The 27597-nt window shown below is 49.6% G+C and overlaps 1 protein-coding gene across 16 annotated transcripts in view; it reads left to right on the forward strand.

Annotated features, from left to right (window-relative positions):
* The first annotated feature begins 7723 nt into the window (after positions 1-7723).
* Positions 7724-27597, forward strand: part of OBSCN (obscurin, cytoskeletal calmodulin and titin-interacting RhoGEF) — a 205629-nt gene continuing 185755 nt past the window's right edge. For 14 of the 16 annotated variants that reach the window (XM_066353036.1, XM_066353059.1, XM_066353053.1 and 11 more), the window contains exons 1-9: positions 7724-7849; positions 10940-11955; positions 13076-13345; positions 13461-13721; positions 14614-14922; positions 15409-15675; positions 16084-16359; positions 16846-17121; positions 18065-18340. In XM_066353036.1, coding sequence (XP_066209133.1) covers positions 10971-11955; positions 13076-13345; positions 13461-13721; positions 14614-14922; positions 15409-15675; positions 16084-16359; positions 16846-17121; positions 18065-18340 — 2920 coding nt within the window. In that variant the 5' untranslated portion in view covers positions 7724-7849; positions 10940-10970. The remainder of the gene's footprint in view (positions 7850-10939; positions 11956-13075; positions 13346-13460; positions 13722-14613; positions 14923-15408; positions 15676-16083; positions 16360-16845; positions 17122-18064; positions 18341-27597) is intronic. The other 2 variants (XM_066353044.1, XM_066353082.1) reach the window with 2 other exon arrangements.

Consider the following 27597-nt stretch of genomic DNA (forward strand, 5'->3'; position numbering starts at 1 on the left):
CTGAATTGAATTGTTGGACATTGTCAGAGAATTGAGGAGTTGGTTTGATGTTGGAAAAGACACCACATATTTGGTGTCAAGAAAAAACATATTCATCTCATTAACTGGCAAATCAAGCCAAAAAAATTTAGTAAAGACAATAAGAACCAAGTTTGATCTAAATATTGATTACTGCCCTCAGTGATTGGAAAACACATTCCTATAAAAAATGTATGGATGCCTGACCAGGCAGTGGCGCAGTGGATAGAGCATCAGTCTGGGATGCAGAGGACCCAGGTTCGAGACCCCGAGGTCGTCAGCTTGAGTGCGGGCTCATCTGGTTTGAGCAAAAGATCACCAGCTTAGACCCACGGTTGCTGGCTCCAGCAAGGGGTTACTCGGTCTGCTGAAGGCCCACGGTCAAGGCACATATGAGAAAGCAATCAATGAACAACTAAGGTGTCGCAACATGCAATGAAAAACTAATGATTGATGCTTCTCATCTCTCTCTGTCCCTGTCTATCCCTCTCTCTGACTCACTCTTTGTCTCTGTAAAAAAAAAAAAAAAAAAAAAGTATGGAGTACAGCATAGGGAATATAGTCAATAATATTGTAATAACTATGTATTGTGTCAGGTGGGTATTAGATTTATCAGGGTGATCTTTTCATTAGTTATATAATGTCTCATCACTGGGTTATACACCTGAAATTAATATAACAAACGTCAACTGTAATTGAAGAATAAAAAAATTATTGCCTGACCAGTAGTGGTGCAACTGATAGAGCATTAACCCAGAATGTCAAGTCAGTTTGAAATCCAAAGTTGAGGCTCGATCCCGAGGTTGCTGGCTTGAGCACAGGGTTGCTGGCTCAACCCTGAGGTCATTGGCTTGAGCTCAAGTTTGCCCATTTTAACCCCCAGTCAAGGTATGTATAAGAAGCAATCAATACATAACTAAGTAGAGCAAGAGTTGATAGTTCTCTCTAACCCACCCTCCCTCCCCCACAACTTCTCTCCGGCTGAACCTAAAACAGCACATTGAGTGTCACTGGTTAGGAAGTCGGGTCTTTTTCTTGCTTGAACAGCTCTCTGTCCTGGTGACCCTCCTGCATGTGCTGGCCCTGGCCTGGCCATGGAAGAGCCAGCAGTGACCCCTTGGAAGCTCTAGTCTTGTGGTGTGCCCTACAAATGACTTTGTCCAGACCATCTCCCAGACAGGATGTAGCAGTAGCTGATGCCCAGGCGGAATGAGCTGGGATTGTGAAACTATCCCCGAAGGCCAGTGAGGCAGGGGTGGAGCTCAGGCAGCTGAGTCACTTTGAGGCAGAGCCATGGCTGTGAGAATGGATGGCAACTTGGCCAGATTAAGTCACCCGCTTAATTGTGGCCCTTTATTTCTACTCTAGGAATTTGTTCAGCCCGAATCCCAGCATTTCCTGGGAAGAAGGGCAGCCCCCTCTTCCATGGTGGCTCCCAGGCAGGCAGGCTCTAATTTTAAACCATGACAGGGATGGGGAGGGGCTCACTGAGCTGCTGAGTCTAGTGCATGGCTCCCAGAGGCTCTTTCCTCTTCAACAGGGTTTCCCATAGCCTTTTCAAAGGTGTGGCAAATACCTTTGCCAAAAAAATTTTTTCATGTGCATTCGGTGGCATTTTTTTTTATTGGAAGAAAGACAGATCATCAAAATCCTTGCTTTTAGTTATCCTGGTTAAGGCATATATGGGAGTTAATGCTTCCTGCTCCTCCCCCCTTCATTCTCTCTCCCCCCCCCCATCTCTCTTCTCTCTAAAATGAATAAATAAAGTCTTTAAAAAATAATAAATTCTCATACCAAAGTTGCTTCCTGAAACACTATCAAATTATGGGGTCATTTATTTTTTTTTACTTGAATTAGTCATCATAACTGAATCTGCCTTGAATACTGTGAGAAAACCTCAGGGACAGATGGAAGAATTTCTAGAATATCATTACATTCCCCTTCCCCCAACAGGTGTTTGAAGCATTGCCAGAGATTGAAGTAAGTTACTAATAGTCACCACTCTGAACAATAGTAACAGAATTTCAAGCATGTTGCATTTATTTTACTATTCTGATTAAGCATTTTTAAGGTCCTGCTTTAGCTGATGCAGTTTTTTAGAGGGAGGAAACAGCTTCACTGCCTGTCCCCCTTGTGGCATCCCTTGTCTTATAAGAACATAAACTCTTACTCATAGTGGGCTTTCCTTGCATGCAGTAGTGGCGGTGTGGACAAAAAAGGGTCCACATGCGGAACCTGTCAAGCTCCGGGAAAGCCTGCATGGTGGCCCTGCAGACTCGGACATGTAAAGCAACAGGATGGTCTGAAATTAAAACTTTCTAACTATAAGCAATTCGTGGTGGGTAGTCATGTCTAGGGAGGTATTTTTCTCTAACAAAAGTCAATGCTCACCTTAAACGAGCCTGTCTGTTGTCTTTTGCATCTACAATAGTGTACCTGATAATACTTTTGAAATGCAAGAGTAATATTTTCCTGCCCCTCTTAGGATAGACTTTCCACCAGAGCAGGAACCAAAAAACCCCATCATAGTTATTGTGATCATGTTGTTGTTTTTTTTAAGTGAGAGAGACAGAGGCAGAGAGAGGGACAGATAGGGACAGACAGACAGGAAAGGAGAGAGATGGGAAGCATCAATTCTTTGTTGCAGCTCCTTAGTTGTTCATTGATTGTTTTCTCATATGTGCCTTGACCAGGGGGGCTACAGCAGAGTGAGTGACCCCTTGCTCAAGCCAGTGACCTTGGGCTTCAAGACAGCAACCTTTGGGCTCAAGCCAGTGACCGTGGGGTCATGTCTATGATCCCATGCTCAAGCTGGCCACCCTGCACTCAAGCTGGTGAGCCCATGCTCAAGCTGGCAACCTCGGGGTTTTGAATCTGGGTCCTCTGCATCCCAGGCCAACTCTATCCGCTGCACTACCACCTAGTCAGGCCCACCAAGTGTCTTTTATTAGAACAAAAGATGCTCTTATTACCCAGGAAATTCCAAGGGAGTTAGGAGCCCTGTGCCAGGAACCAGGGGCAGAGACCATGCATGTACTTTTACACCACAGGCCCTGCACTGCTTCAGTGGCCCAGCTGTCCAGTGCCTGACTGAGACCTGTCAAGCCCTGGTTCTGTACAACTCTTTCTTCTGTAAGATTCAGCGATTGTGCTTGAGTCTGCTGAGTTAAAGTGGTTTAATCTTTAAAAGTTCTTTTACAAAGTGCTTTGTCAGGAGGATGCAAAGTTATACTATCGAGCGTGTGGGTGGCCCTGACAATAACTGCTTCGGTACCCAGAGTCTTAGCGCTGCTGTAATGGCACTGCAGACTGGAGCATGTAGACAACCGACACTACGTCTCACAACTCTGGAGGCTGCAAGTCCCAGATCCAGGTGCTGGCAGATCCATGTCTCATGAGGGCCCCTTCCTGGTTTACAGATAGCATCTCCTCACATGATCCATGCGTGCTGGGAGGGGTGAGGGAGCTCTGTGGGGTCAGATTTATAAGGACATGAGTCCCATTCTTGGGGCTCCACCCTCATGACCTCCTCATCTCCTAACACCATCTCAGTGAGGGTTAGGATTCAGCATATGAACATAGCCTGTAGTGAGTTCCCAGTGTTGTGCTGGGTGGCCCTAAGTGACCCTTCAACATTTAGTCTAACATAAACCCCATCCACAGTCAATGTGTGCTCACATTCCTTTTGCAATAAAGGTATCTCTGAGTCTGATTCGTGCCTGGGTTGCCAATAAGCAAAGGCACCAAATCACTCACCCCAAACTTAAAAGACCCCCCCCATTTGAATAGGAGGGGGCATAGCTGACTCCCTGAGAGAAGGACAGCTTCAGGGACGTGACTGAAAGTCAGACACCCCACTCCCTGCTCACAGCCCCAAGCCTGCTTTAGGAGGGAGGCAGAGGCTATGAATTTGCTTTTTCTGTGTTTGGCTCAGGAAAGATGAAAACTTTCAGGTAGCATTGTTCTTGCACAGTGTGATCGATAGAGATAGCCCTGTAGGATCACATCTAGAAATTGTCAGGGAGACTTTAAAAGCCTGGAGCCCTCAGCTACATCAGTATACAGCCAGTATTACTAAGGGGAGTTCACAACCAGCCAGAGAAGCCGAAGTGAGGGCCAGGTGCACTTCCTCCCAAGGGGCCCCTGCCCTCCGGTGTCTGTCTCACACCTGTTCCCCTTTTTCTTCAGCTTTGCAGAATTCTGACCACAAAATAACTCCTGTAAAGGTAATGTTGTTTTTCTTCTAAAGCTCAGCCAGAAGCACCCAGACACAGACCTAAGCGTGTGAGTGATATGGCCTCATTTTGTCCATCACTGCTACAAACAGCTGTGACGATTCTGGCAGGGCAGACTGATCCCGTCCATCTGTGGTACAACTCTTCTGTACAATTCCCTTTGGAAAAGTAGCATTACGTTAGATTCCTCATTTCTGCATTAATTGGCTTAAATTTATAATGGATGATTTAATAAATTATTTATTGACTTAGAGAGAGAGACAGGAACATCAATCTTTTCCTGTATGTGCCCTGACCGGGAACCAAACCCACAACCTTTGTGTCTCTGGATGATGCTCTAACCAACTGAGTTAACCGGCCAAGGATGAATGATTTTTTTTTTTAAGAGACATATAAAGATTAAAATGAAGGGCCTACACCCTTTGGTTTTGAAATGGAAACAAAGGATAATTCAGTTTTGAACTGTCTTTAGGAGAATGAGAAGATTAACTTCAGAAACGATTTCCTTCATAATTTTTGTATTGTTGAATAAACTTTAAAAGCAGCATGATGTGCGTAACCTAAGGAAAGGAGCCGACCAGATGGAGAAAGGAGACAAATCTTCTTCACTGGTGATTCAGCTTAACACACATTGATAACTGTGAATATGGTTCTATTTTTTTTTTCTTTTTTTTTTTTAGGGAGGAAGAGAGAGAGAGAGTGGGACAGACAGGAAAAGAGAGATGAGAAGCATCAACTCATAGTGTGGCACCTTAGTTGTTCATTGATTGCTTTCTCATATGTGCCTTGACGAGGAGCTCCAGCCGAGCCAGTGATCTTTTGCTCAAGTGAGCAGCCTTGGGCTCAAGCCAGCAACCTTGGGTTTAAGCCAGTGACCAAGGGGTCATGTCTGTGATTCTGTGCTCAAGCTGGATGAGCTTGCACTCAAGCTGGCGACCTTGGGGTTTTTAACCTGGGTTTTCAGTGTTCCAGGCTGATGCTCTATCCACTGTGCCACCACTAGATCAGGTGACTATGGCTCTGTTTTTATTTTATTTTATTTATTTTTTTGTATTTTTCTGAAGTGTGAAGCAAGAAGGCAGAGAGACAGACTCCCACATGTGCCTGACTGGGATCCACCCGGCATGCCTACTAGGAGGTGATGCTCTGCCCATTTGGGGTGTTGCAACTGGAACCATTCTAGCACCTGAGGTGGAGGCTATAGAGCTATCCTCAGCACCCAGGCCAACTTTGCTCCAATAGAGCCTCGGCTGCAGGAGGGGAAGTGAGAGAGAGAAAGGAGAGGGAGAAGGGTGGAGAAGCAGATGGGCGCTTCTCCTGTGTGCCCTGGCCAGGAATTGAACCTGGGACTTCCACATGCCAGGCCAATGCTCTACCACTGAGCCAACCTTGGCTCTATTTTTAAAAAACAAATTAGCTGTTTCCAATATGTTGGGAAAGTAATTTCCTTTTATTTCTATGGTATTCATGTGTGTGGTGTCTGTTGTCAATCCTTTTACTGAGATAGGAGTCTAGGAGTCAACTTTATTTACTCCAAATAGATTTTATTTTGCTCCTAAAATATTACTGGAGAAAATTTACTTTAAGGAGGACATTTGTGTGAAACCCAGCTTCCCACTGAGACACAGGCATCGCTTCACAGAAACTTTTCTTTAGATTCCTATTATTCTCCCTATCCCAGGATGGGTGGCCTCTGTCACTTTGACGGTCTTCGTCAACTATCCACTCCTCTCCACCCTGAGTTCGCCTTTGTTAGGGGTCAACCAGTGAGGGGTGGTGGGGGCACCCACACCCTTGCTAGCTCCCACAGCTACTGGGTTTTCCTGGAACTAACTTTTGTCTTTCACTTCTTTGTCTGTGAGGAAATAGGCATGCAGCAGGGGCCGGTTTCCCAGCGCCGCTCCAGGTCTCACCCATGTACTTAGCTTTCAGATCTCTGTAAAACGGGAAGAGCAGGCGTGTGCGCTTCCTCTGGGCCTCGCTGCTTCCCGGACAGCTTGGACATCCCCTCTGGACCTCCCGTGGCCACGCCCCAGGAAGTGTGTGGCGTGAGCATGTACACACATGTGCACCGGCTGTGGGTTCCCAGGGCCATGCTGCAGTGGTTGAGCCCTCCTATGGGGTTTTCTTTTTTCACTGAGTGCTATAGACTGAATGTGTCTCCTCAAATTTGCTTGTTGAAGTTCTGCCCCACAGTGTGATGTGTTAGGAGGTGAGTAAGCTTAGATGAGGTCCTGAGGGTGGCCCCCACGATGGGGTCAGTGGAAGAAGGGGAAGAAGCAGAGTACTCTCTCCACCACCTGAGAACACAATGAGAAGACATTGTCTGTGATCCAGGGAGGGGCCCTCAGCAGACATGGGTTTGCTAGTGTCTTCATTTCGGACTTGCAGCCTCTAGAACTGTGAGCAATAAATGGTGTGTAGGTTCCAGTCTGTGCTGTTTGTTATGGTGACTTGAGAGGACCAAGACCTTGGGACCCTCCTCCAGGGGACCAAGGAGAGACCCTGGGTCAGGTGGGTGCTAGGGACTGGCCCTGGGGGTGGGTAGGCAGAATGAGGGCAGGGACAGATAATGTGGATGGCCTTAGGAGGGCTGCCCCCTCTCCGTCTTCACAGCCCTGGCCCAGGAACAGGTGGTCATGGTGCCAGGCTGCCCAGGAAGGCAAGTTTGGGAGCCTCTCCTGGGAAAGGCCCCAAGAAGCCCGGGTCAGAAAGAGGAGGGCCTCCCTGCAAGCCCCTGCACCTTGCCTGACCCAAGGCCTTTCCTGCAAAGGTATCCATGGGTTGACCCTCACATGGGGGTACTGATCTGTGCCCCCACCTCACCCCTGCCCCTAACCCAGCATCAGAGTGTGTGTCCTAGCCCAGTACCCAGCCCTGGTCCCGCTGTCCCCTCACTCCCTTCGTGCCTTCTGCACCAGTAGGGAAAGCACAGTTCTGAACACAGACCCATCACCCGGTGTGACCACTGTCTTAGAGCAGCCAGTGGTTCTGCCTTCCCACTCTCCAGGATAGTCCCAGGTTCCTTGTTTCCCCTTGGGGGTGGTCCTAGATCCCTTGGTGAGCCCATGCTCAAGCCGGCAACCTCGTGGTTTTGAATCTGGGTCCTCCCTTGGGGATGTGGTTTTTGGGTCCCTAGGAGTGGTCTCTAATTTCCTGGGCTCCTTCCCAGCCTGCACTCCAAGATGCTGGTCAGAAGAAGGGTCCCAACCAGCTGAGGTCCCTGTCCTGCCCCCATCATCCCTGGAAGACAGGTGTTTCCTTGTTTCCACAGTCACCCTGAGCCTCTGCCCTTTGCCTACCTAAGGCCTGGGGTGAAACCTAATCAGGGCAGTGACAGCCAGGCTATTTTGAATCTGGGTTGGGCTGCCTGGCCGATGGTGGGGGCAGGGTTGGGGCGGGCCCAGACTTCTGCAGCTGACAACGTCCGCCTGTCTTCTGTCCCTGTCCAGTCTTGAGGACCGGCCAGACTGCAGGCTCCTGGGCAAGAGCCGTGTCGGTTCTGGGCCTTCAGAAGGAGGTGAGACCTGGTGGCTCTTGCCCCACTGTCTGAGTCCCTGGCCGGGGAACTGCCCTGAGTTCCCCTGTTGATACAGGTGAGAAGGCAGAGTGGGAAGGGGTAGGGGCCATCCCATGTGTCCCCTGTATCCCACCAGCGTGGGTGGGTTGAAGGTCATGGCTCTGGCAGACAGAGGGCCTGGGGTAGGGTTCTGGCTAGGCTGTACTGCTTCCGGTTGGGGGCCTGGATTCCAGCCCCTGCCCCATCAGTCACCTGAGCCTGGCCCTCATGCAAGGAGAGAGCAGCCAGACTGAGAGGCTGGGACGGTGTGCCCCCATCCTGATCCAAGGTGGCCTGGGGGTCTGGCTAGCCCTGCCCCCAGCTTGGTTGAAATGGATGCCGCTGACAGCTGGGGCTATTTTGGGCCTGTTGGCTCAGTAGTGGGGACAGTCAGAGGGGTAGTGACACCTGACTCCAGGAAAGAATTTGCCCATGGTGTGCAGGAAGCCTGGGCCCAGGGGCCTGGAGGGTTGAAGATCCAGGAACTGCTCTTGAAGTCTTTTCTGGAAGAGTGTGGAGACAGCAGAGTTGGGGGTACTGCGGTCAGACTGGAGCCACTTCCCACCCTGGCTCATTTGGAAAATGGTCCAGGGCTTTCTGGAGGAGCCAGTGGATAGGCTGGGACAAGGGGGTCTCAGCCCTGGATTGAGGCTCCTGCCAGTGTCCAGCCAGGGCCTCTGAGGGATCCACAGGAAGCTGCCTTCCCAGGCAGGCATCTGAGGGAGTAAGGGCCTCCTGGACGGCTGGGACTGAGGCTTTGGCTGGGTCCCCCTCCTGAGACCTGTTTCTGCCAACGTGGCAAGGGGAGGAGGAAGCCATTGCAGGTGTCTCTGTGCTCAGAAGTTGCCTTGGGTGGTCCCCTTCCTTGGTTGACCTGAACAAGGGTGGCTCTGGAGTCCTTGGGCATGTACTTAGGGTGTCTAGTCCTGTTGACCTGTGGGGATGCCTTCCTGCCAGGGTTGCTGTGGGCCTCAAAGGCTGTCTTGCTGAACCTCAAAATCCATGGAGTCTGCTGCATCAAGAGTAGGGAGGACAAGTCCTAGATAGGGAGCAAGGTATCAGTATAGTCCTTAGTGGCCTTAGAGGATCTCAGGGGCTCTGCCCACCCTTGTCAGGTCAGGGGACAGGCTGTATACCTGCTAAGGCTGGGACAGGCTTCTCCTAAGCACTTGCAGAGATGGGAGTTCCCTCCCTGTCCTGGTCCCAGAGGCGCAGGCTGTGGAGGTGGTTCCCTGCCCCCCCCCCCCCCCCGCATGCTCCCTCATGAGCTGGGAGCAGCTTCTCTGGCACTGCTCTAGGTGTCTGTGTGGGGTAGGGGAGGATGCCATGTCCTGCATTGGAGAGCCCACACACTATGATTTGGGACACCCGCTGGGAATAACACAGGGCTCAGGGTCCCAGGAGACATGGTGTCAAAGTAACCCTTCTAGAGAGGGAAGTGAAAGCCCAGGGGGGTGTTTATGGAGGCGGGGATTTGGTGGCTGCCTGCCCAGGTCCTCCCAGGCCCCTCCCTGCCAGGCAGTGGCAGGGATGGGGGGGTGGTGGTCAGGGGAGCTGGTAGGGATGGGGAACAGAGGTGCTGACTGCACAGTGAGTCAGCAGGCTGGCCTGGGCTCAGCCTCCTTGAGGGGGATTAAGGGGAATTAGGTACTGAATCACATTGCCTCTGTCCTCTGGTGCTGGACAGCCCATGCCCAGAGGTTGGAGGCCCAGCACTTGGGATAGAGGGAGTTAAAGTGTTTAGAGCCAGCCTGGGGTCCAGTGAGACTTGCTGTGCTTGCTGCTTTTACAGAAACCCTGTGTAAGAAGGGCCCAGTCTATCTCATTCACCTGTGCTGTGACCAGTGGGGGCTACCCCAGGTGGGTAGAGGCCAGAGTCATCTAGGGCATTTAGCATTGATAGTACCAGCTCTGTCGATGAAGGGTGCCCAGGTGGTGAAGCCACAGAGTGAAAAGGACACCTACAGCCCCACAGGTTGGGTCCAGCTAGCTGGCCTGGCTGTTCTTAGCCTGGAGGATCCTGGCTCTTCTGCGGAATCATCCACTGCCCTCTGCAGGCCCACCACTGACTGCACTGCCCAGACAGTCCTGCTCCAAGCTCCAAAGGGAGGAGACAGGAGCACACAGTGAGGGGCCAAGCAGCCTGGGGGCTGGGGCGCTCTACTGTAAGGAGGAGCTTGCCTTGCTGCAGAGTCTCCATTGCTGCCCTGCTCGCTTACTGATGGACACATTCCCAGGGGTTGAGGGGTGGGGGCCTCAGGAGAGGCACGGTGCCCCCGGGCCCAGGGTGGCTGCATGTGGGAAAGACCTATGCATAGGGTTCCCTGTTGTGAGCTCACTGGGCAAGGGGTTTGAGGTGCACATAGCCCCAAGATGGACCCAAAGGCTTGGGGGGAGTGACCTGGGGGCAGGACAGGGGCAAGGGGAGGTTAAGGGGACACACTGGGATGAAGGCTTGTGACTTCTGGTGTGCTACAGTCAGAGAGAGGGGACAGACCAGCAGTGGACACTCACTGTGGGCACCCCATGGCTAATCCCTGTTCTAGAGCAAAGAGTCACCCTATGTCTTTGAGTGGAGGAGACATAGGTAGATTGCAGTCTCTGACCCCTGGGGGTAGTTTGTGTGAGAAGGAACAGGACATCTAAGTCGCTGGAGTGGCTCAGGGGGCACATAGCAGGTCTGCTTAGCAAGGTAATATGTGGTTGATGGAGGAAGAGGCTGGTGCCGCAGCCTGATGCTGCACAGGGAAGGGGGCAGCCTGGCTGCTGGTGTGGTGTTCTGAGACAGGTGCTCAGCTGGACTTAAAGTCCGGCCAGCTGAACTGAAGCTGGGGAGAGAAGCTGGAGATGTTCACCCATTAGGAGAGCCCGCCAGAACTCCAAATACTCAGAAAGGGGCAAATATCTGCACATCTGAACCGTTCATTACCTTCTGGTGATGTTGCCTGGCCAGAAGGAGAGGGGAAGAATGGGACCAGAATGGGGGAGGGGCACGTGCAGGCATCTACCTGGGTTAAGCTGGATTTTCCAAAGGGCACTGGATGGGTGAGGTGGCCAGGTGGGACAAAAAGGTGGCAGGCTTTGAGCGTGCCAGGGGCTCATCCCCACTATTACCTTTCCCACCCAGCTCGCAGGTCTCCCCCACCCCTCCTTCTGCCATGGATCACTCCTCATTCAGCGGCGCGCCCCGATTCCTGACCCGGCCTAAGGCCTTCGTGGTGTCGGTGGGTAAGGACGCCACGCTGAGCTGCCAGATTGTGGGCAACCCCACGCCGCAGGTGAGCTGGGAAAAGGACCGGCAGCCAGTGGAGGCGTGCGCCCGCTTCCGCCTGGCCCAGAACGGGGACCAGTACCGCCTCACTATTCTGGACCTGGCGCTTGATGATAGCGGACAGTACGTGTGCCGCGCACGCAATGCCATCGGTGAGGCCTTCGCAGCGGTGGGCCTCCAGGTGAACGCCGAAGCCACGTGTGCTGAACAGGCGCCCCACTTCTTGTTGCGGCCCACGTCCATCCGCGTACGCGAAGGCGCGGAGGCCACCTTCTACTGCCGCGTGCGGGGCTCACCGCCTATGGCAGTGAGTTGGGACAAGGACGGGAGGCGCCTAGGTCCGCCTGATGCCCCTCGAATGAGCGTGGAGGCCAGTGGCGAGGCGAGCGCACTGCGCATCCAAGCCGCGCGGCCGCGCGATGGCGGCACGTACACTGTGCGCGCTGAGAACCCGCTGGGCACTGCCAGCGCCGGGGCCGCGCTCACGGTGGACACGGATGCTGACGCTGCAATCCCGCCTGCAGCCTCTACAGCCACGCTCCTGGCGCACCTGCAGCGGCGACGAGAGGCCATGCGGGCTGAAGGAGTGCCGGCCTCGCCACCTGGCGCCAGCACGCGCACCTGCACGGTGACTGAGGGTAAGCATGTGCGCCTCAGCTGCTACGTGACTGGCGAGCCCAAGCCCGAGACCGTGTGGAAGAAGGATGGGCAGCTGGTGGTCGAGGGCCGGCGACACGTGGTGTACGAGGATGCACAGGAAAACTTTGTGCTCAAGATCCTTTTCTGCAAACAGTCTGACCGTGGTGTCTACACCTGCACAGCGTCCAACCTCGTGGGCCAGACCTACAGCTCGGTGCTGGTCATTGTTCGAGGTGAGCTGGGCGCCGCACACCCCTGCCGCAGTTACTGCGGGTGAACTCAGGCGAGGCTCTTCCCTGTCTGTCCTGTAGTGTAGTGGATGCAGATTTGGAAGTCCTGGAGGCTGTCGATTTAACCAGCCTGCAAAATGCGGGAACCATGGGGAATGACCCTCAGCCTGTCCCCCTGTTTTTGTGAGCCATAAAAAAAGAAGAAAGTGCTTTGTCACCGGCACTCCGTCCTCATGCGAGAAGGTTGGGGTGCCTGGTAGCTGAGCTTGTCCTGTCCAGGGTGAGGATGAACCAGGCCCTCCCTCTACCCTGAATACTAAGGGGGTCTCCCTGGCTAAGAGCAAAGGAGGGCCTTGAGCAGGGATGAACACTTATGCCCTTAGAGGGCTCGGGGACAGTGGCCACCGTGCAGCCTGAGGTGGCTTTGGTCCAGTTTTCAGGCTCTTCTCCGGGCCTGGGCAAGTGTGGGCAACCTGACCAGGTTCTGTTGGGAGGCACATTTATTCTTTATTCCTAACACTGGGAGTGCTGCCTCCACCTTCTCACACGTCTCACCTGCTGTAAGATCTCTGACAGGGTGCTTCCATCTGTGCATCCCTCAGCTTCCTGGTTCTTGCGGGTAAATGCCCCCCCACCACACACACTTGGAGGGTCTCTGCGGAAGTTGCATGGGGAAGCCCCGTTTGGCTGCAGGGCCTGGCCAGCAGCCAGCCCTCAGACTTTTGTGGGAAGGGTCTGGTCCTGCTGCCTTACCATGGGGCCAGCAGCTGGACCTGTTTAGGGGCCTGCCAACTCTAGCTTCCCCTGCCTTACTGCTTCTTTTCTCCCCCAGGCTTCTTGTATTTGTGGAGCGGGAGCTCTTTTCTTTAATTTCTGTCCCCTCTCCCTGCCCTCCTCCATTTCCCTGCTCGACTATTCCACTTACCCCCTGCCCTGCATGACCCCTGCTTTGACCCCTTGTCCCCACCTGAGCACCTATTAGCCTTAGTCTGCCCTGCCCCACCCACCACATTCTGGTGCCCTGCCCCTCACTGCTGCTCTGCTCTGCCCACCCTGTCCTGTCTCGTGCCCCTGTTTCTGCCGGGCTGGCTGCCTTGCCATGCTCATCCACCCTCTCCCGTAGAACCCGCGGTGCCCTTCAAGACGCGGCTGCAGGACCTGGAGGTGCAGGAGAAGGGGTCGGCCACATTCCGGTGCGAGGTGCCTGCGCCGTCCACGAAAGCTGCATGGTATAAGGAAGAAACGCAACTTCGGTCCTGCGCCAAGTATGCCATTGAGGAGGTGGGCATGGAGCGTCGGTTGACAGTGCACAATGCTTCGGCCGACGACGACGCAGTATACATCTGCGAGATGGCTGAGGGCAGCCGCACAGTGGCTGAGCTTGCAGTCAAAGGTGGGCGCAAGGGAACAGGAAAGGGGGTGGTGGGATGGGGGTTGAGGCCCACAACACTGGACAGGGTGGCAGGCAGGTTCTGGTTTGACCAGCCCCCTGGTTTTAATCACTCTAGGCAACCTCATCCGAAAGCTCCCGAGAAAAACAGCAGTGCGCGTGGGGGACACTGCCATGTTCTGTGTCGAGCTGGCCAGGCCGGAAGGCCCCTTCTGCTGGCTTTGGAACCAGGAGAAAGTGGTGGATGAGGGTCGTGTGGCCATCACAATCGAAGGCAGACGCCACACGCTGACCATCTCCCAGTGCAGTTTGAAGGATGTGGGTGAGGTGGCCTTTGTGGCTGGGGACTGCCGGACATCCACCCAGTTCTTCGTGTCGGGTAAGGGCCTGGGAAGTGCCTTTCCAACAGAAAAGGTGCCCATTGCTACCACCCATAGGGGGCGCTGGGCCCAGTGCTGGGCCCACATGTGCTCGGCAGCCTCAGGAAGGGCATGGGGTACACCCATCAGCTGCACCTTTTGTTCCCTCAGACTGTGAGTTGTTTGCAGCCCTCCTTTACTATGGTCTCCCCCAGCTTGGCAAAGTGGGAGTCTTGGTAACCTCTCTACCCCACCAACCACACTAGAGGGTGCATACTGTTCTAGAAGCAGTGTGTGTGTGTGTGTGTGTGTGTGTGTGTGTGTGTGTGTGTGTGAGAGAGAGAGAGAGAGAGAGAGAGAGAGAGACAGAGAGAGACAGAGAGAGAAAGAGAGAGAGAAAAAGAGAGAGAGGCTTTCTTGTGTGACATGTCTTCTTTCTGTGATCTTGGTGGCTACATTGTACATTGTGGCACAATTTCCTACTATGTATACCCCTATAAGGCCAGCCCTTGGTGGGGGGTAAGAGTGTACCCCTCCACCTTCAGGAGGGTCACTGTGCCCTGCTTTAGCCACTGTACATCCAAGACCCTAATGCTCTGCTGGGGTCAAAGCTGAGAACTGGAAGGTGCCTGTCCCTGGGCCACATAGACAGCTCATGGTGGCCTTCAGCCAAATGTGGTGTTCTTTCTGCTGCAACTAGAGAAATAGCCACAGGGTGGGGCTAGGGGTCCTGGGTCTACATCCTCTCCTCAGACTGGCCTTCTAACTCAGGCTGTGGCCATTTCGGACCATCAAAATAGTGCCCTCTAGGGGGGCTGGGCATCCTGTGATCCCCCTCCTCCAGGGTGATCCTGGATCTGGGGCTCAGGGAGGGGGGTCCCAGTTGATGACAAGGGTCTGTGCTCTACTCAGCCCCCAGGAAGCCACCACTGCATGCCCCTGAGGCCCCCGTGGTGAAGGCAAAGACAGAGAATTCCGTGACTCTCAGCTGGTCTCCACCACCCCATGGGGACCACCCTGTCACCATTGATGGTTACGTGGTGGAGAAGAAGAGACTGGGAACCTACACCTGGAGCAAGTGCCATGAGGCCGAGTGGGTGGCCATACCCGAGTTGACTGTGGCCCGTGTGGCTGAGGAGGGGGACTTTCAGTTCCGGGTGTCAGCTGTGAACAGCTTTGGTCAGAGTTCCTACCTTGAGTTCCCAGGGACTGTCCACCTGGGTAAGTGTAGAAGGTTTTGTTCCCCCATGGCTTTTAGGCCACGGCCTGCAGGGTGCTTACCAGGGAATCATCCAGATCTAGAGCATAACCCAGCCTTGGTGAGGCCACAGTGACTCATGGAGCCTCATTACTGAGGGAGGGATTACTAGGGTCCTGATGCTGTTGGAGCCTCCTCTGTGGGAAGAGGAAGGGACTTTGAGAAAGGACTTGAGTCCCCCAGGAACCTACCTGTGTCTCTCAGCCCTAGTGGACCAGGTTGCATGTCTGTACTCCTTAGCCCCAGGTTTGTAGTATCCAGAGGCAACCTTGGGTGGCTCTAACTTGTCTCCACTCAGACCTGAGTGAGCCCTGTGGTCTCTCATGGTTTTCATGCATTTATCTGGTGGTCTTCCTGGAGGAGGGGGGGGCATTTGGGCCCAGGTTCTGGGGGAGGAAAAGGAGGGAAGGTCAGGTGCCTTGCTCCTTCCTAAAACCCCCACCCCATAGCCCCCCAGTTGGCTGTGAAGACGCCTCTGAAAGCGGTGAAGGCAGTGGAGGGCAGTGAGGTGACTTTCTCTGTGGACCTAACTTCGGTCTCTTCGGGTGAGTGGTTCCTGGATGGGCAGGCCCTGAAGGCCAGCAGCACGTATGTAATCCACTGTGACGGTACCCGGCACACCCTCACCATCCGCTCAGTTCCTGCCAGCCTGAACGGTGCTGAGCTCAAGTTCGTGGCCAATGGCATTGAGAGCAGCATCCACATGGAGGTTGGAGGTAGGGCAACCCCAGACTGTGACCCCTGGGGCACCCCTCTCCAAGCTCTGTTTCCTCTGAGGGTGGGTGCAAGAGCAGGATATGAGTCCCCAGGCCTTAGGGCTCCTGGAGAGTGTTGGTGGGCCATTGGGTGGGTGGCCTGGACAAGCAAGCAGAGCCAGATGGTAGGGTGGGGTGGGTGAAGCAGCTTGCTCAGCCTGGCTGGTGTCCTCAGCAACAGGGTGTGAGTGGACGAGGGTGTGGGAGCTCCTGATAACGCAGAACTTTATCTCTGTCTGTCTGCTCTTCCTTCTCCCTCCAATGTCTGTCTGCTCCTCCTCTGCTCACTCTCCCTCTGTCTACTTCCTCTCCCTCTGACCACACCCCTCCTCCCACACTGTCTCTCTTTCCACCTGTGGGGGTCTCCAGTGGCCCCAGGACTGACCACCAAGCAGCCAGTGGTGGTTCGGGAGGTGCTGGCCCGGCTGCATGAGGAGGCACAGCTTTTGGCTCAGCTGTCGGATCAGGCGGCTGCTGTAACATGGCTCAAGGATGGCCGAGCGCTGTCCCCGGGGCCCAAGTACAAGGTGCAGGCTTTGGCAGGGCAGCAGGCACTATTGGTGCAGGATGTGGTGCGAGATGATGCCGGCCTGTATGAGTGTGTCAGTCGTGGGGACCGCATTGCCTACCACCTGTCAGTGCAAGGTATGTGTGTGTGTCTCCATCTTCCTGGTCACTGGCACAGAAACAGCCATCTGTTTTAGGGGGTCAGGGAGGTTTTGGGGGGTCAGGGCAGCAGGACCTGATGTTTTCTGTCAGGGGTGGCTTTAGGGGTAGGCTCAGGTGACTGGGGACAGTGGTTCAGGCTATCCCCTACCCCATCACGGCTAAGGAAGGGGTAAACTCCAGTGACTACATGGGAACTGTGGGGGCTGTGGGGGTTAGCTTACCCTATGGGGAGAGTGGGAGTGGGAGCTCTGCTCAGTAGAGGGAGGGACCCTGTGGGGAAATCCTAACAGTCTGTGGCACTGGGTGGTGGGAGTCAGCAGCCAGCCCTATCTGAAGGGGACCCTGAACTGGGGTGAGCCCTCATTCCACATGGAACTAAAGCTCTGAGTGCCTCCATTTGCCAGTGCATAGGTGCACTCATAGCGCTCCTCCTGCCCCCTGCCCCCCCCGCTGTCCTTGCAGGGCTCACCCCCTTTCTGCACAAGGATTCGGCTGGTGGCTGCATGGACGCAGTGGCAGGTGGCCCAGCCCACTTTGAGTGTGAGACTGCCGAAGCCCATGTGCCCGTGTGCTGGTTCAAGGATGGTGTGGAGCTCAGCCACTCCTGCTCGCACTTCTTTCAAGAGGATGTGGGCACATGGCACCGGCTGGTGGCCAACTCTGTCACCAGGCAGGATGAGGGCACCTATTCATGCCGTGTAGGCAAGCACTCCATGGATTTTCAACTGCGTGTCCATGGTGAGTGGCTAACTCCTGGCCTTTGTGGGAGGGAAGCAGGTCCCACTGCATCTGACACGTGCCCGGTGAAGCTACCAGGTCCTTCACTGCTTATGTGAATGCTCAGATGGGGCAGTTGCATTAATTTGGGAGAAGGAATTACCCACAAAACTAACATGGAGATGGATGAAAAATGCAAAATAAGAAGGAAGTAGGATGTTCTTGTTCTTTTTTTTTTTGTATTTTTCTGAAGTTGGAAATGGGGAGGCAGTCAGACAGACTCCCGCATGCGCCCGACCGGGATCCACCCGGCATGCCCACCAAGGGGCGATGATCTGCCCATCTGGGGTGTCACTCTGTTGCGACCAGAGCCATTCTAGCACCTGAGGCAGAGGCCATGGAGCCATCCTCAGCACCCGGGCCAACTTTTTGCTTCAGTGGAACCTCAGCTGTGGGAGGGGAAGAGAGAGACAGAGAGGAAGGAGAGGGGGAGGGGTGGAGAAGCAGATGGGCGCTTCTGTGTGCACTGGCCGGAAATCGAACCCGAGACTCCCGCACACCAGGCCGACTCTCTACCACTGAGCCAACCGGCCAGGGCCTAGTTCTTGTTCTTTTAAGGATCCAAAGAGACTGAGAGGACCTGAAAGGTGCTGTAAGCATTCCCAGCAAGACAGATTTGGATCCTGCCTCTTTCTAGAAGCCACCGGGGCCTCTTGATGCATTCTCTGAGTTCTGCTGCACCCTATCCTGGCCCCCAGGAGGGTCTCTGCTGTCCTCCCATGCTTCCTTTTCACTCTTCGGAGGCACCAGTCAAGCCCCACCTCTAACCAGGGAGCTGTGCTGCAGCAGCTGACCACAGATATTCTCACGGGGGACCTGTGGTTGCCTGAGGTCTAAGCCTTTGCTGTGGCTCCAGAGTTTACCCCTGTGGGACCTCTGATTCTGTGTCCCTCTCTGTCCCCAGAGCCCATGGTGGTGTTTGCCAAGGAGCAGCCAGCACACAATCAAATGCAGGCAGTGGCGGGGGCCAACGCCACGCTGAGCTGCGAGGTGGCCCAGGCGCAGACACAGGTGACGTGGTACAAGGACGGCAAGAAGCTGAGTGGGAGCTCGAAAGTGCACGTGGAGGCCACAGGCTGCAGCCGGCGGCTGGTGGTGCAGCAGGCGGGGAAGGCGGACAGCGGGGAGTACAGCTGCGAGGCTGGTGGCCAGAGGGTCACCTTCCACCTGGACGTCACAGGTCAGTTGAACAAGCAGAGGTTTGACCAGCGTAGGAACAGGGCTGCAGAAGCATTTTAGTGTGTGCAAGGGCAGCACTCAGCAGTCTCACCAGGGCCCGTTCAGTTAGTTATTTGGTCCTAAGTAATAAGTATCTCCAAAATGTAGAGACCTGAAAGAATAGTTGGTTGACGGCATGAGTCTGGGGGCCAGGGCCAGTGGGGATGGTTCATCTCTGCTCATGTGATTTTGGCTGGGACAGGGGGAGCCAGCCTGGCCTCATTCATACATCTGATATGCCGATTAGGATGGCTTCTTTGGATGGGGTTGGTGGATTGATAGGCCTCTCTCCTCTGTGCTATTGCCTGGGCTCTCCTATGTCTGAGACCCCATTCTCTCCTCATGACTTCTCACTCACAGGCTTTTTCTCCATGTGGACAACCTGGGCTCCTTCGCGTGGTGGCTGGGTTGTCTTGGAGAACAGGAGATACTACAGGAAGTTAATAGTGTTTTCAGCCATCCCAGAATGTTACCTCCTCTGTGTCTTGTTGCACAAAACCAGGCATAAGAGATTGGAGAAGTAGAACCCAGTGGCTCATTGGGGACCTCACCCAATAGTCTATCACAGGGACTCAGGCTCTGTCTTTCTCTCATTCTTTGCCATCCTGAGCATGCTAACCTTTTTCTTCCTGATGCTTACTGCCTCATGGTCATAAGTGGGCTTTAATAGCTTCAACCATTGCTTTCAAGATGGAAAGAACTTGCAAGGGGTGTGAATTGTTTTTGTTGTTTACTGCCGTGCAATAGGTGATCACATACTCACTCAATGGCTTGAAAGGATGCCTACTGATTGATTCCCAGTTCTTTTGAGTAGGTTATGGCTGGGTTCTCTGATCAGGGTTTCAAAGGCTGGAATCCATACAGTGCTGGCCAAGTACGCTGGGAGTCCTTTCTCAAGCTTGCCCAAGTTGTTGGCAAATTTCTTTCTTTGAGGTTCCGAGTCTGAGGGTGTTTCCTCGCTGGCTGGTAGATGGGGGCTGCTTTTGGTCCTTTGCTGTCTGGCCCATCCATCTTCAGGCCAGCTGTGGAGGATCCTCCTTGTGTCCATGCTTTGTGTCACTCTCATGCTTTGAATCTTTGACCAGGAAGAGCCCTTTCCTTTTAGGGCCTGCCTGACAAGGCCAGGCCCACACAAGGCCATCTCCTTTTTGATGAACTAAGAGCAGCTTACTGGGGTCCTAACTTCTCCCACAGGGTCCTTTCATAGCAGTGCACCCATGGATTAGTGTGTTTAGTAGACTAACTGGTAGAGGCTGTGTGCATATCATGGGGCAGGGACCTTGAGGCATTTCTATCTCGCACAAGGTGTCACCTTCAGTTTCTTTTGTTTGGAAGATAGATGCTCTCCTCCCCAAGAGCCTGAAGAAGATTTTCTCTTATGCCTCCTGCTAGGTGTGGGTCCCATAGTCATGCCCTGCTCCAGGCAGCCTGGGAGGTGAGCCCCTAGCCTTCTTGCCTTGGCAGTGGGACATTGTGGGTGGAGGAGTTGGGTCTGTTGAGGGGCCTGTGCTACAGGTTAGTCCATGCCCACACCAGTTCATCACTCCCTCCAAGGTTGGCTGTGGAAGGGTCAGAGTGTGGACAGGGTCAGACCTCACTTATGCCTCTTAGTAGCTGGGCAACCTTGGCCAAGTTGTCAATGCCATATCCCCTCAAAATTCACACCCACCTGGAGCCTCAGATTGTGGCTTTGTGTGGAAATAGAGTCTCTAGAGATCTTGATGATCTCTAGATGAGATGACCTTTGATTAGGTGATCTGGGAATCCAATGACAGGGATCCTTATAGAGAAAGGAAGGGGAGATTTGAGACACAGACACGAGGAAATGGCCATGTGACAAAAGAGGCAGAGATGGGGTGATGTGGCCACAAGCCCAGGGATACCTGGAACACCAGCAGCTGGGAGGGGAAGGGAGGACCCTCTCCTGCAGCCTCAAGATGGAACATGGCACTGTGACATCTTGATCTGGACTTCTGGGCTCCAGCCCTAGAGAGGATGAATTTCTGCTGTTTGAAGCCCTCATGTGTGGTCATTTTTTCTAGCCACCCTGGGACCTCTTAGAGGCATCCTCTGCATCTTAGTTTTCTGATTTGTGAAGTGGGATGCTAATTGAGTCTCTAGGGCTAAAGGGCTGCCCTATAAGGCTGTTCCTGCTGCTCTGCAACAGCTCTGTGTGATCTGACCACAGTTCTGAGGTTCTGGGGATGAGGTAAGCCAGGGAAGAGGCCAACTTGGTTGGTGGGGCAGAAGCCCAGGCAGCAGGGTCCTCATGTTGGGTCCTGGAGGATGAACTCAAGTATGTCAGGCAGGTGGCACTTCAGGGAGTGTGCGTGTGCCAGGTGTCCAAAAACTTCTGGATGGCAGTGGCTGGCTGTGTAAGGACTGGGCAGGAAACTGAGCAGGAACCCATGCTGGATTGTTAGTGCCACGCTTCTCAAATCATGATTTTTCCTTGGGGCACAGAGGCCTGTGTATTCACAGGCTTATGCGGCTTTCTCGTATTTATGCATAAAGAGGTCGTGCTTTTACACGTGGGCCAGAGGTTCCTTGTGGCTGCAGGAGGGGCCAGGAGCCCTACAGGCTGCCAGGGCTTCTCCCCATACTGGTGGTCTTTGCATAGAGTGTTCTTTCAACTGAGTTCTTGAAAAATTTTAAGATGCCTTTCTAAGTCCTCCTTAGCAACAACATATATGCTGTTTGCATCAAAAAAGGCTAATTCTGTTTTCTTCTGTTATATCTTAAAATTGACATGCTGCTTTTAAAATAAAACTCCGCTGCCATTCCACTGGAGGCCTGCCATCCACTCCAGACACTTGGACTGATGTCTGTCACCTGAGATAGAGGAGACGGGAAGCGGGGTTCTTAGTGACAGGGAGGCCCAAATGGCTAGTTTCCAGTGAGTGAATTTGATGTATATGACGTATCTCATGTACTGCTAATTCCACTTCCTGCCTTTTTTGTCTTAAAGATGATTTTACTTATGAACGTGCAATGATTTTTCTCCACCCACTTGCCTTAGGGAGGTCTTTATTAGTAGAGAAGCACTAGAAAATTTGGAGGTCTCATTGTTTCAGCATCCTGCTGCATTTATTTAAGAAAAAAAGAGGAGCCCTGGCTGATTAGCACAGTTGCTTAGAGCGCCGTCCTGAATTGCCAAGGTTGCAGGTTTGATCCCCAGTTAGGGCACATATGGGAAACAACCACTCAGTGCACAACTAAGTAGAACAACAAATGAATGCTTCTTTCTCAAAAAATCAATCAACTTAAAAAAAAGAAAGAAACCTGTAAAGGGTAATGAAAAATAGCAAGTGTGAGAGGTAAGCTTGTGAAGCAGTGTATTCACCCGTCTCCTTGAAGTCAGCGGAGCCCTGGGCCACCAAGGGGCGCTTGGCCTCTTGGAATCAAAGGTGCTGACACCCATATGAGGGTACTTTTAGTCTACGTCCACTGGTGGATCATGTGGGTTGTACTTTAGACCAGTGGTAGTCAACCTGGTCCCTACCGCCCACTAGTGGGCGTTCCAGCTTTCATGGTGGGCAGTAGCAGAGCAACCAAAGTATAAATAAAAAGATAGATTTAACTATAGTAAGTTGTTTATAAAGATTTTTTCTGCCAAACTTAGCAAAAATCTGACATAATGTACTTGGTAAGTAATTATTATTATATGCTTTAATTTGCTATAACTCTGCTTTATAAATTTTATAAAGTAAAGTATTTCCCTACTTTATAAATCACCATTACTGTGGAACCGGTGGGCGGTTAGAAAATTTTACTACTAACAGAGATACAAAAGTGGGCGGTAGGTATAAAAAGGTTGACTACCCCTGGTTTAGACTATTAATATGGTAGATCACATTGAGTGTTGTTGTTTTTTTTTTATCAAGTAATTCACATGCATAAAATTCACCCTTTTACAGTGTACAATTCTGTGGTTTTTGGTATTGTCACAAGGTTGTGCAACCATACCACAGTTTAATTCTTGAGCATTTTTCTGACCATAAAAGGAATCCTGAACCCAATAGCAGTCACTCCCATTTCCTCCTTCCAAGCCTTTGGCAACCACTAATTGGTTCTGTGGCTTGGCCTGGTTTGAACAGCTCATTTAAATGGAATCATGTGATATGTGATCATTCGTGTCTGGCTTTTCCCACTGAGTATAATGATTCCAGGGTCTGTTCGTATTATATAGCATGTGTCAGTGCTTCATTCCTTTATATGGGCAAACACCATTCCATTATATGGATAGATCACATTTTGTCTATTCTTTTATTGAGTACTGGACAGTTGAGTTATCCCCTCTTTAAAATTTTTTCATTTATTTTTGCCTAACCAGGCAGTGGTGCAGTGAATAGAACATTGGCCTGGGATGCTAAGGACCCAGGTTTGAAACCACTGAGGTCGCCAGCTTAAGTGTGGGCTCGTCCAGCTTGAGCATGGGCTCACCAGCTTGAGTGTGGGGTTGCTCCCTTGAGTGTGGGGTCATAGACATGACATCATGATCGCTGGCTTGAACCCAAAGGTTGCTAGCTTGAGCAAGGGGTCACTGGCTTGGCTGGAGAAAGCAATCAATGAACAACTAAAGTGCTGCAATTATGAGTTGATGTTTCTCAATATATATATATTATATATATTTTTTTACTTTATATATATATATTATATTAAAATTTAAGTATAGTAGGTATACAATATTATGTTAGTTATATTAATTTCAGGTGTGCAATTCTACATTTCTATACCTTACAATGTAATTACCATACTAATTCTAGTAGTCAGTATCTGTCACCATACAAACTTATTACAATACTATTGACTGTGTTCCCCTTCACTTTCTTCACTCATTCCCCCACCCTGCACGTCTCTGTTTCTGTAGGTCTGTTTGTGTTTTATTTTGTCTGTTTTTTTAGATTCCACATACAAGATTTATTTCACTTATCATAATATCCTCTAGGTCCATCTGTGTGGTCACAAATGGCAAGATTTCATCCTTTTTATTGCTGTGTAATATTCCATTTCATGTGTGTACCACATTTTCTTTATCTGTTCATGTATTGAGGGACACCTAGGTTTCTTTCATATCCTGGCAATTGTAAATAATACTGCAGCGAACATTGGAGTGGATATATCTTTTTGAATTAGTGTTTTTTAAAAATATTTTATTGATTTTAATTTGTATGTTTACATAGTTACAAGTGTTCCCCCAAATATATTTCCCTCCCTCCCCCCATGTTCTCCTTGATACCCCCTTTGCGCCCTCCCCCTCACCGCTGTACCCCCTTCCTTCCATGATTTACTATCCTGCCCTCTCTCTGTGTTATGTGTATATACTTTCACTAATGTCTTTCCTTTCTTTGATCCCTTCCTCTCATCCCCATTCCCTCTGGATGCTTTCCCTCTGGACTCTTTGACCCTTTCTCTGCCTCTCTTCTGTTCCTCAGTTCACATTGTTCATTGGATTACTCATATGACTGAGGTCATATGATATTTTTCTTTCTCTGCCTGGCTTATTTTGCTTAGCATAATAGACTCCAGGTTCATCCATGTTGTCACAAAGGGTAAGATTTCCTTCTTTTTCATGGCTGAGTAGTATTCCATAGTATATATATACCAAAGCTTTTTAATCCACTTGTCTACTGATGGACACTTGGGCTGTTTCCAGGTCTTGGCTATTGTAAACAATGCTGCAATAAACATGGGGGTACATTTCTTTTTTTGAATCAGTGATTTGTTATTCTTAGGTTATATTCCTAGAAGTGGGATAGCTGGGTCAAAAGGCAGTTTGATTTTTAATTTTTTTGAAGAATCTCCATATTGTTTTCCACAGTGGCCGCATCAATCTACATTCCCACCAGCACTGCAGTAGGGTTCTCTTTTCTCCACACCCTCACCAGCATTTGTTATGTGTTGTTAATGAGCACCATTCTGACTGGTGTGCGGTGGTATCTCATTGTGGTTTTAATTTGCATTTCTCTAATGATTAGTGATGTTGAACATTTTTCATATGCCCATTGGCATCTGTATGTCCTCTTTGGAGATGTGTCTATTCAGTTTTTTTTGCCCAATTTTTCATTGGATTGTTTACTTTCCTGATGTTGAGTTTTACAAGTTCTTTGTAGATTTTTGTTATTAACCTCTTATCAGATGTGTTGGTGAATATGTTCTCCCATTGTGTGGGTTGTCTTTATTTTGTTCATGTTGTCTTTTGCTGTGCAAAAGCTTTTTAGTTTGATATAAAAAGTTCATCCTGTCCTTTATTTCACTTGCCCGTGAAGTAAAATCAGCAAATATATTGCTGCGAGAGATGTCGGAGAGCTTACTGCCTATGTTTTCTTCCAAGATGATCATGGTTTCATGACTTACATTCAATTTTTCATTTTCAGTTTACTTTTGTGAATGGTGTAAGTTGGTGATCTAGTTTCATTTTTTTTTGCATGTATTTGTCCAATTTTCCCAGCACCATTTGTTAAAGAGACTGTCTTTACTCCATTGTATGCTCTTACCTCCATTGTCAAATATCAATTGGCCATAGAGGTGTGGGTTTATTTCTGGGTTCTCTGTTCTGTTCCATTGATCTATATGCCTGTTCTTATGCCAGTACCAAGCTGTTTTGAGTACAATGGCCTTGTAGTGTAACTTGATATCAGGAAGTTTGATACCCCTGCTTTATTTTTCTTTTCAAGATTGTGGAAGCTATTTGTATTCTTTTTTGGTTCCATATAAATTTTTTAGAATATTTGTTCTATATCTTTGAAGTATAACATTGGTATTTTAATAGGAATTGCATTGAATTTATCGATTGCTTCAGGTAGTGTAGACATTTTAATGATGTTTATTCTTCCTATCCATGAACATGGTATATGCTTCCACTTGTTTGTATCTTCCTTGATTTCTTTTATCAATGTTTTATAATTTTCCAAGCACAGATCTTGAACCTCTTTGGTTAAATTTACTCCTAGGTACTTTATTTTTTTCTGTTGCAATAGTGAAGGGGATTGTTTTCTTAATTTCTCTTTCTAACAATTCATTGTTGGTGTATATAAATGCCACTGATTTCTGAATATTGATTTTATATCCTGCTACCTTGCTGAATTAATTTACCAGTTTCAGTAGTTTTTGAATGAGACTTTAGGGTTTTCTATGTACAGTATCAAGTTATCAGCAAATAATGAAAGTTTTACTTCTTCTTTTCCAATTTGGATGCCTTTTATTTCTTTTTCTTGTCTGATTGCTGTGGCTAGGACTTCCAGAACTATGTTGAATAAGAGTGGTGAAAGGGGGCACCCCTGCCCTGTTCCTGATCTTAAGGGGATTTCTTTTAATTTTTGCCCATTGAGTATGATGTTGGCTTCAGGTTTCTCATAGATGGCCTTTATGATGTTGAGGTATGCTCCCTGTATTCCCATTTTGCTGAGAGTTTTTATCATAAATGGGTGCTGGATTTTATCAAATGCTTTTTCAGCATCTATTGATATGATCATATGGTTTTTATTCTTTCTTTTGTTTATGTGATGAATCATGTAGATTGATTTGCAAATATTGTACCAGCCTTGCCTCGCAGAATAAATCCCACTTGATCATGATGTATGCTTTTTTTCATATATTTCTGGATCTGATTTGCTAATATTTTGTTGAGAATTTTAGCATCTAAATTCAACATGGATATTGGCCTATAGTTTTCTTTCTTTGTAGTATATTTGCCTGGTTTTAGAATGAGGATTATGTTCGCCTCATCAAAGGAACTTGGAAGTTTTCCCTCCTCTTGAATTTTTTGAAATAGCTTGAGAGGATAGGAGTTAGTTCTTAGGATATTTGGTAAAATTTGCCTGTGAAGCTATTGGGCCCTGGACTTTTTGTTTGTTGGGAGTTTTTTGATAACTGTTTCGATCTCATTTGTTGTAATCTGTTTAGGTTTTCTGATTCTTCCAGTTATATTTTTGAATGATTATATGTTTCAAGGAATTTATCCATTTCATCTAGGTTGTCTAATTTTTGGCATACAGTTCTTCATAATATTTTCTTACAATCCTTTGTATTTCTGCTATGTCAGTTGTTACTTCTCTACTCTCATTTCTAATTTTATTTATTTGAGTGCTCTCTCTTCTTTTCTTGGTGAATCTGGTTAAAGGTTCATCAATTTTGTTTACCTTTTCAAAAACCAGCTCTTGGTTTCATTGGTCTTCTGTATTGTTCTTTTTGCCTCCATGTCATTTATTTCCACTCTGATCTTTATTATTTCTTTTCTTCTACTTTCTCTGGGCTTTACTTGCTGTTCTTTTCCTAGTTCTTTTAGGTGCAGGGTTAAGTTGTTAATTTGAGCTTTTTCTTGCTTCTTTAGATATGCCTGTAATGCTGTGAACTTCCTTCTCAGGACTGCTTTCTCTGTATCCCATAAATTTTGAGTTGTTGTATCTTTATTTTTATCTGTCTTAATGAAATTTTTGATTTTTTCCTTGATCTCATTGTTAACCTATTCATTATTTAATAGCATGCTATTTAGTCTCCAAGTATTTGAATGTTTTTCAGTTTTTCTATTATAGTTGATTTCTAGTTTCATGCATACCATTGTGATCAGAGAAGATGCTTGATATGATTTAATTCTTCTTAAATTTATTAAGACTCATCTTGTGTCCTAACATGTGGTCTATCCTAGAGAATGTACCATGAGCACTTGAAAAGAATGTATATTATGCTGTTTAGGGTTGAAAGGTTCTGAAGATATCTATTAAATGCAGTTGATCTAGTGTGTTATTTAATGTCACTGTTTCTAGGTTAATTTTCTCCCTGGAGGTTCTATCCATTGATATTAGTGGGTATTAAAATACTCTACTATTATAGGATTGCTGTTGATCTAGCCCTTTTTGTCCATCAAAATCTGTTTTATATATTTAGATGCTTGTATATTAGGCACATATATATTTATAATAGTTATATCTTCCTCTTGTAATGCTCCTTTTGTCATTATGTAGTGACCTTTTTTATTTCTTACTATAGCCTTTGTTTTAAAGTTTATTTTGTCAGATATTAGTATTGCTACCCCAGCTTTTTTTTCTCTTGTTTGAGTGAAATATTTTTTTTTCATCCCTTCACTTTCAGTCTATATGTATCTTTTGTTCTCAGGTGGGTCTCTTGTAGACAGCATATGTACGGGTCCTGTTTTCTTATCCATGCAGCTACCCTATGTCTTTTGATTGGAGCATTTAACCCATTTGCATTTAAGGTTAT

The sequence above is a fragment of the Saccopteryx leptura genome, chromosome 1 (genome assembly GCF_036850995.1).
Source record: "Saccopteryx leptura isolate mSacLep1 chromosome 1, mSacLep1_pri_phased_curated, whole genome shotgun sequence".
Taxonomy (NCBI): Eukaryota; Metazoa; Chordata; class Mammalia; order Chiroptera; family Emballonuridae; genus Saccopteryx; species Saccopteryx leptura.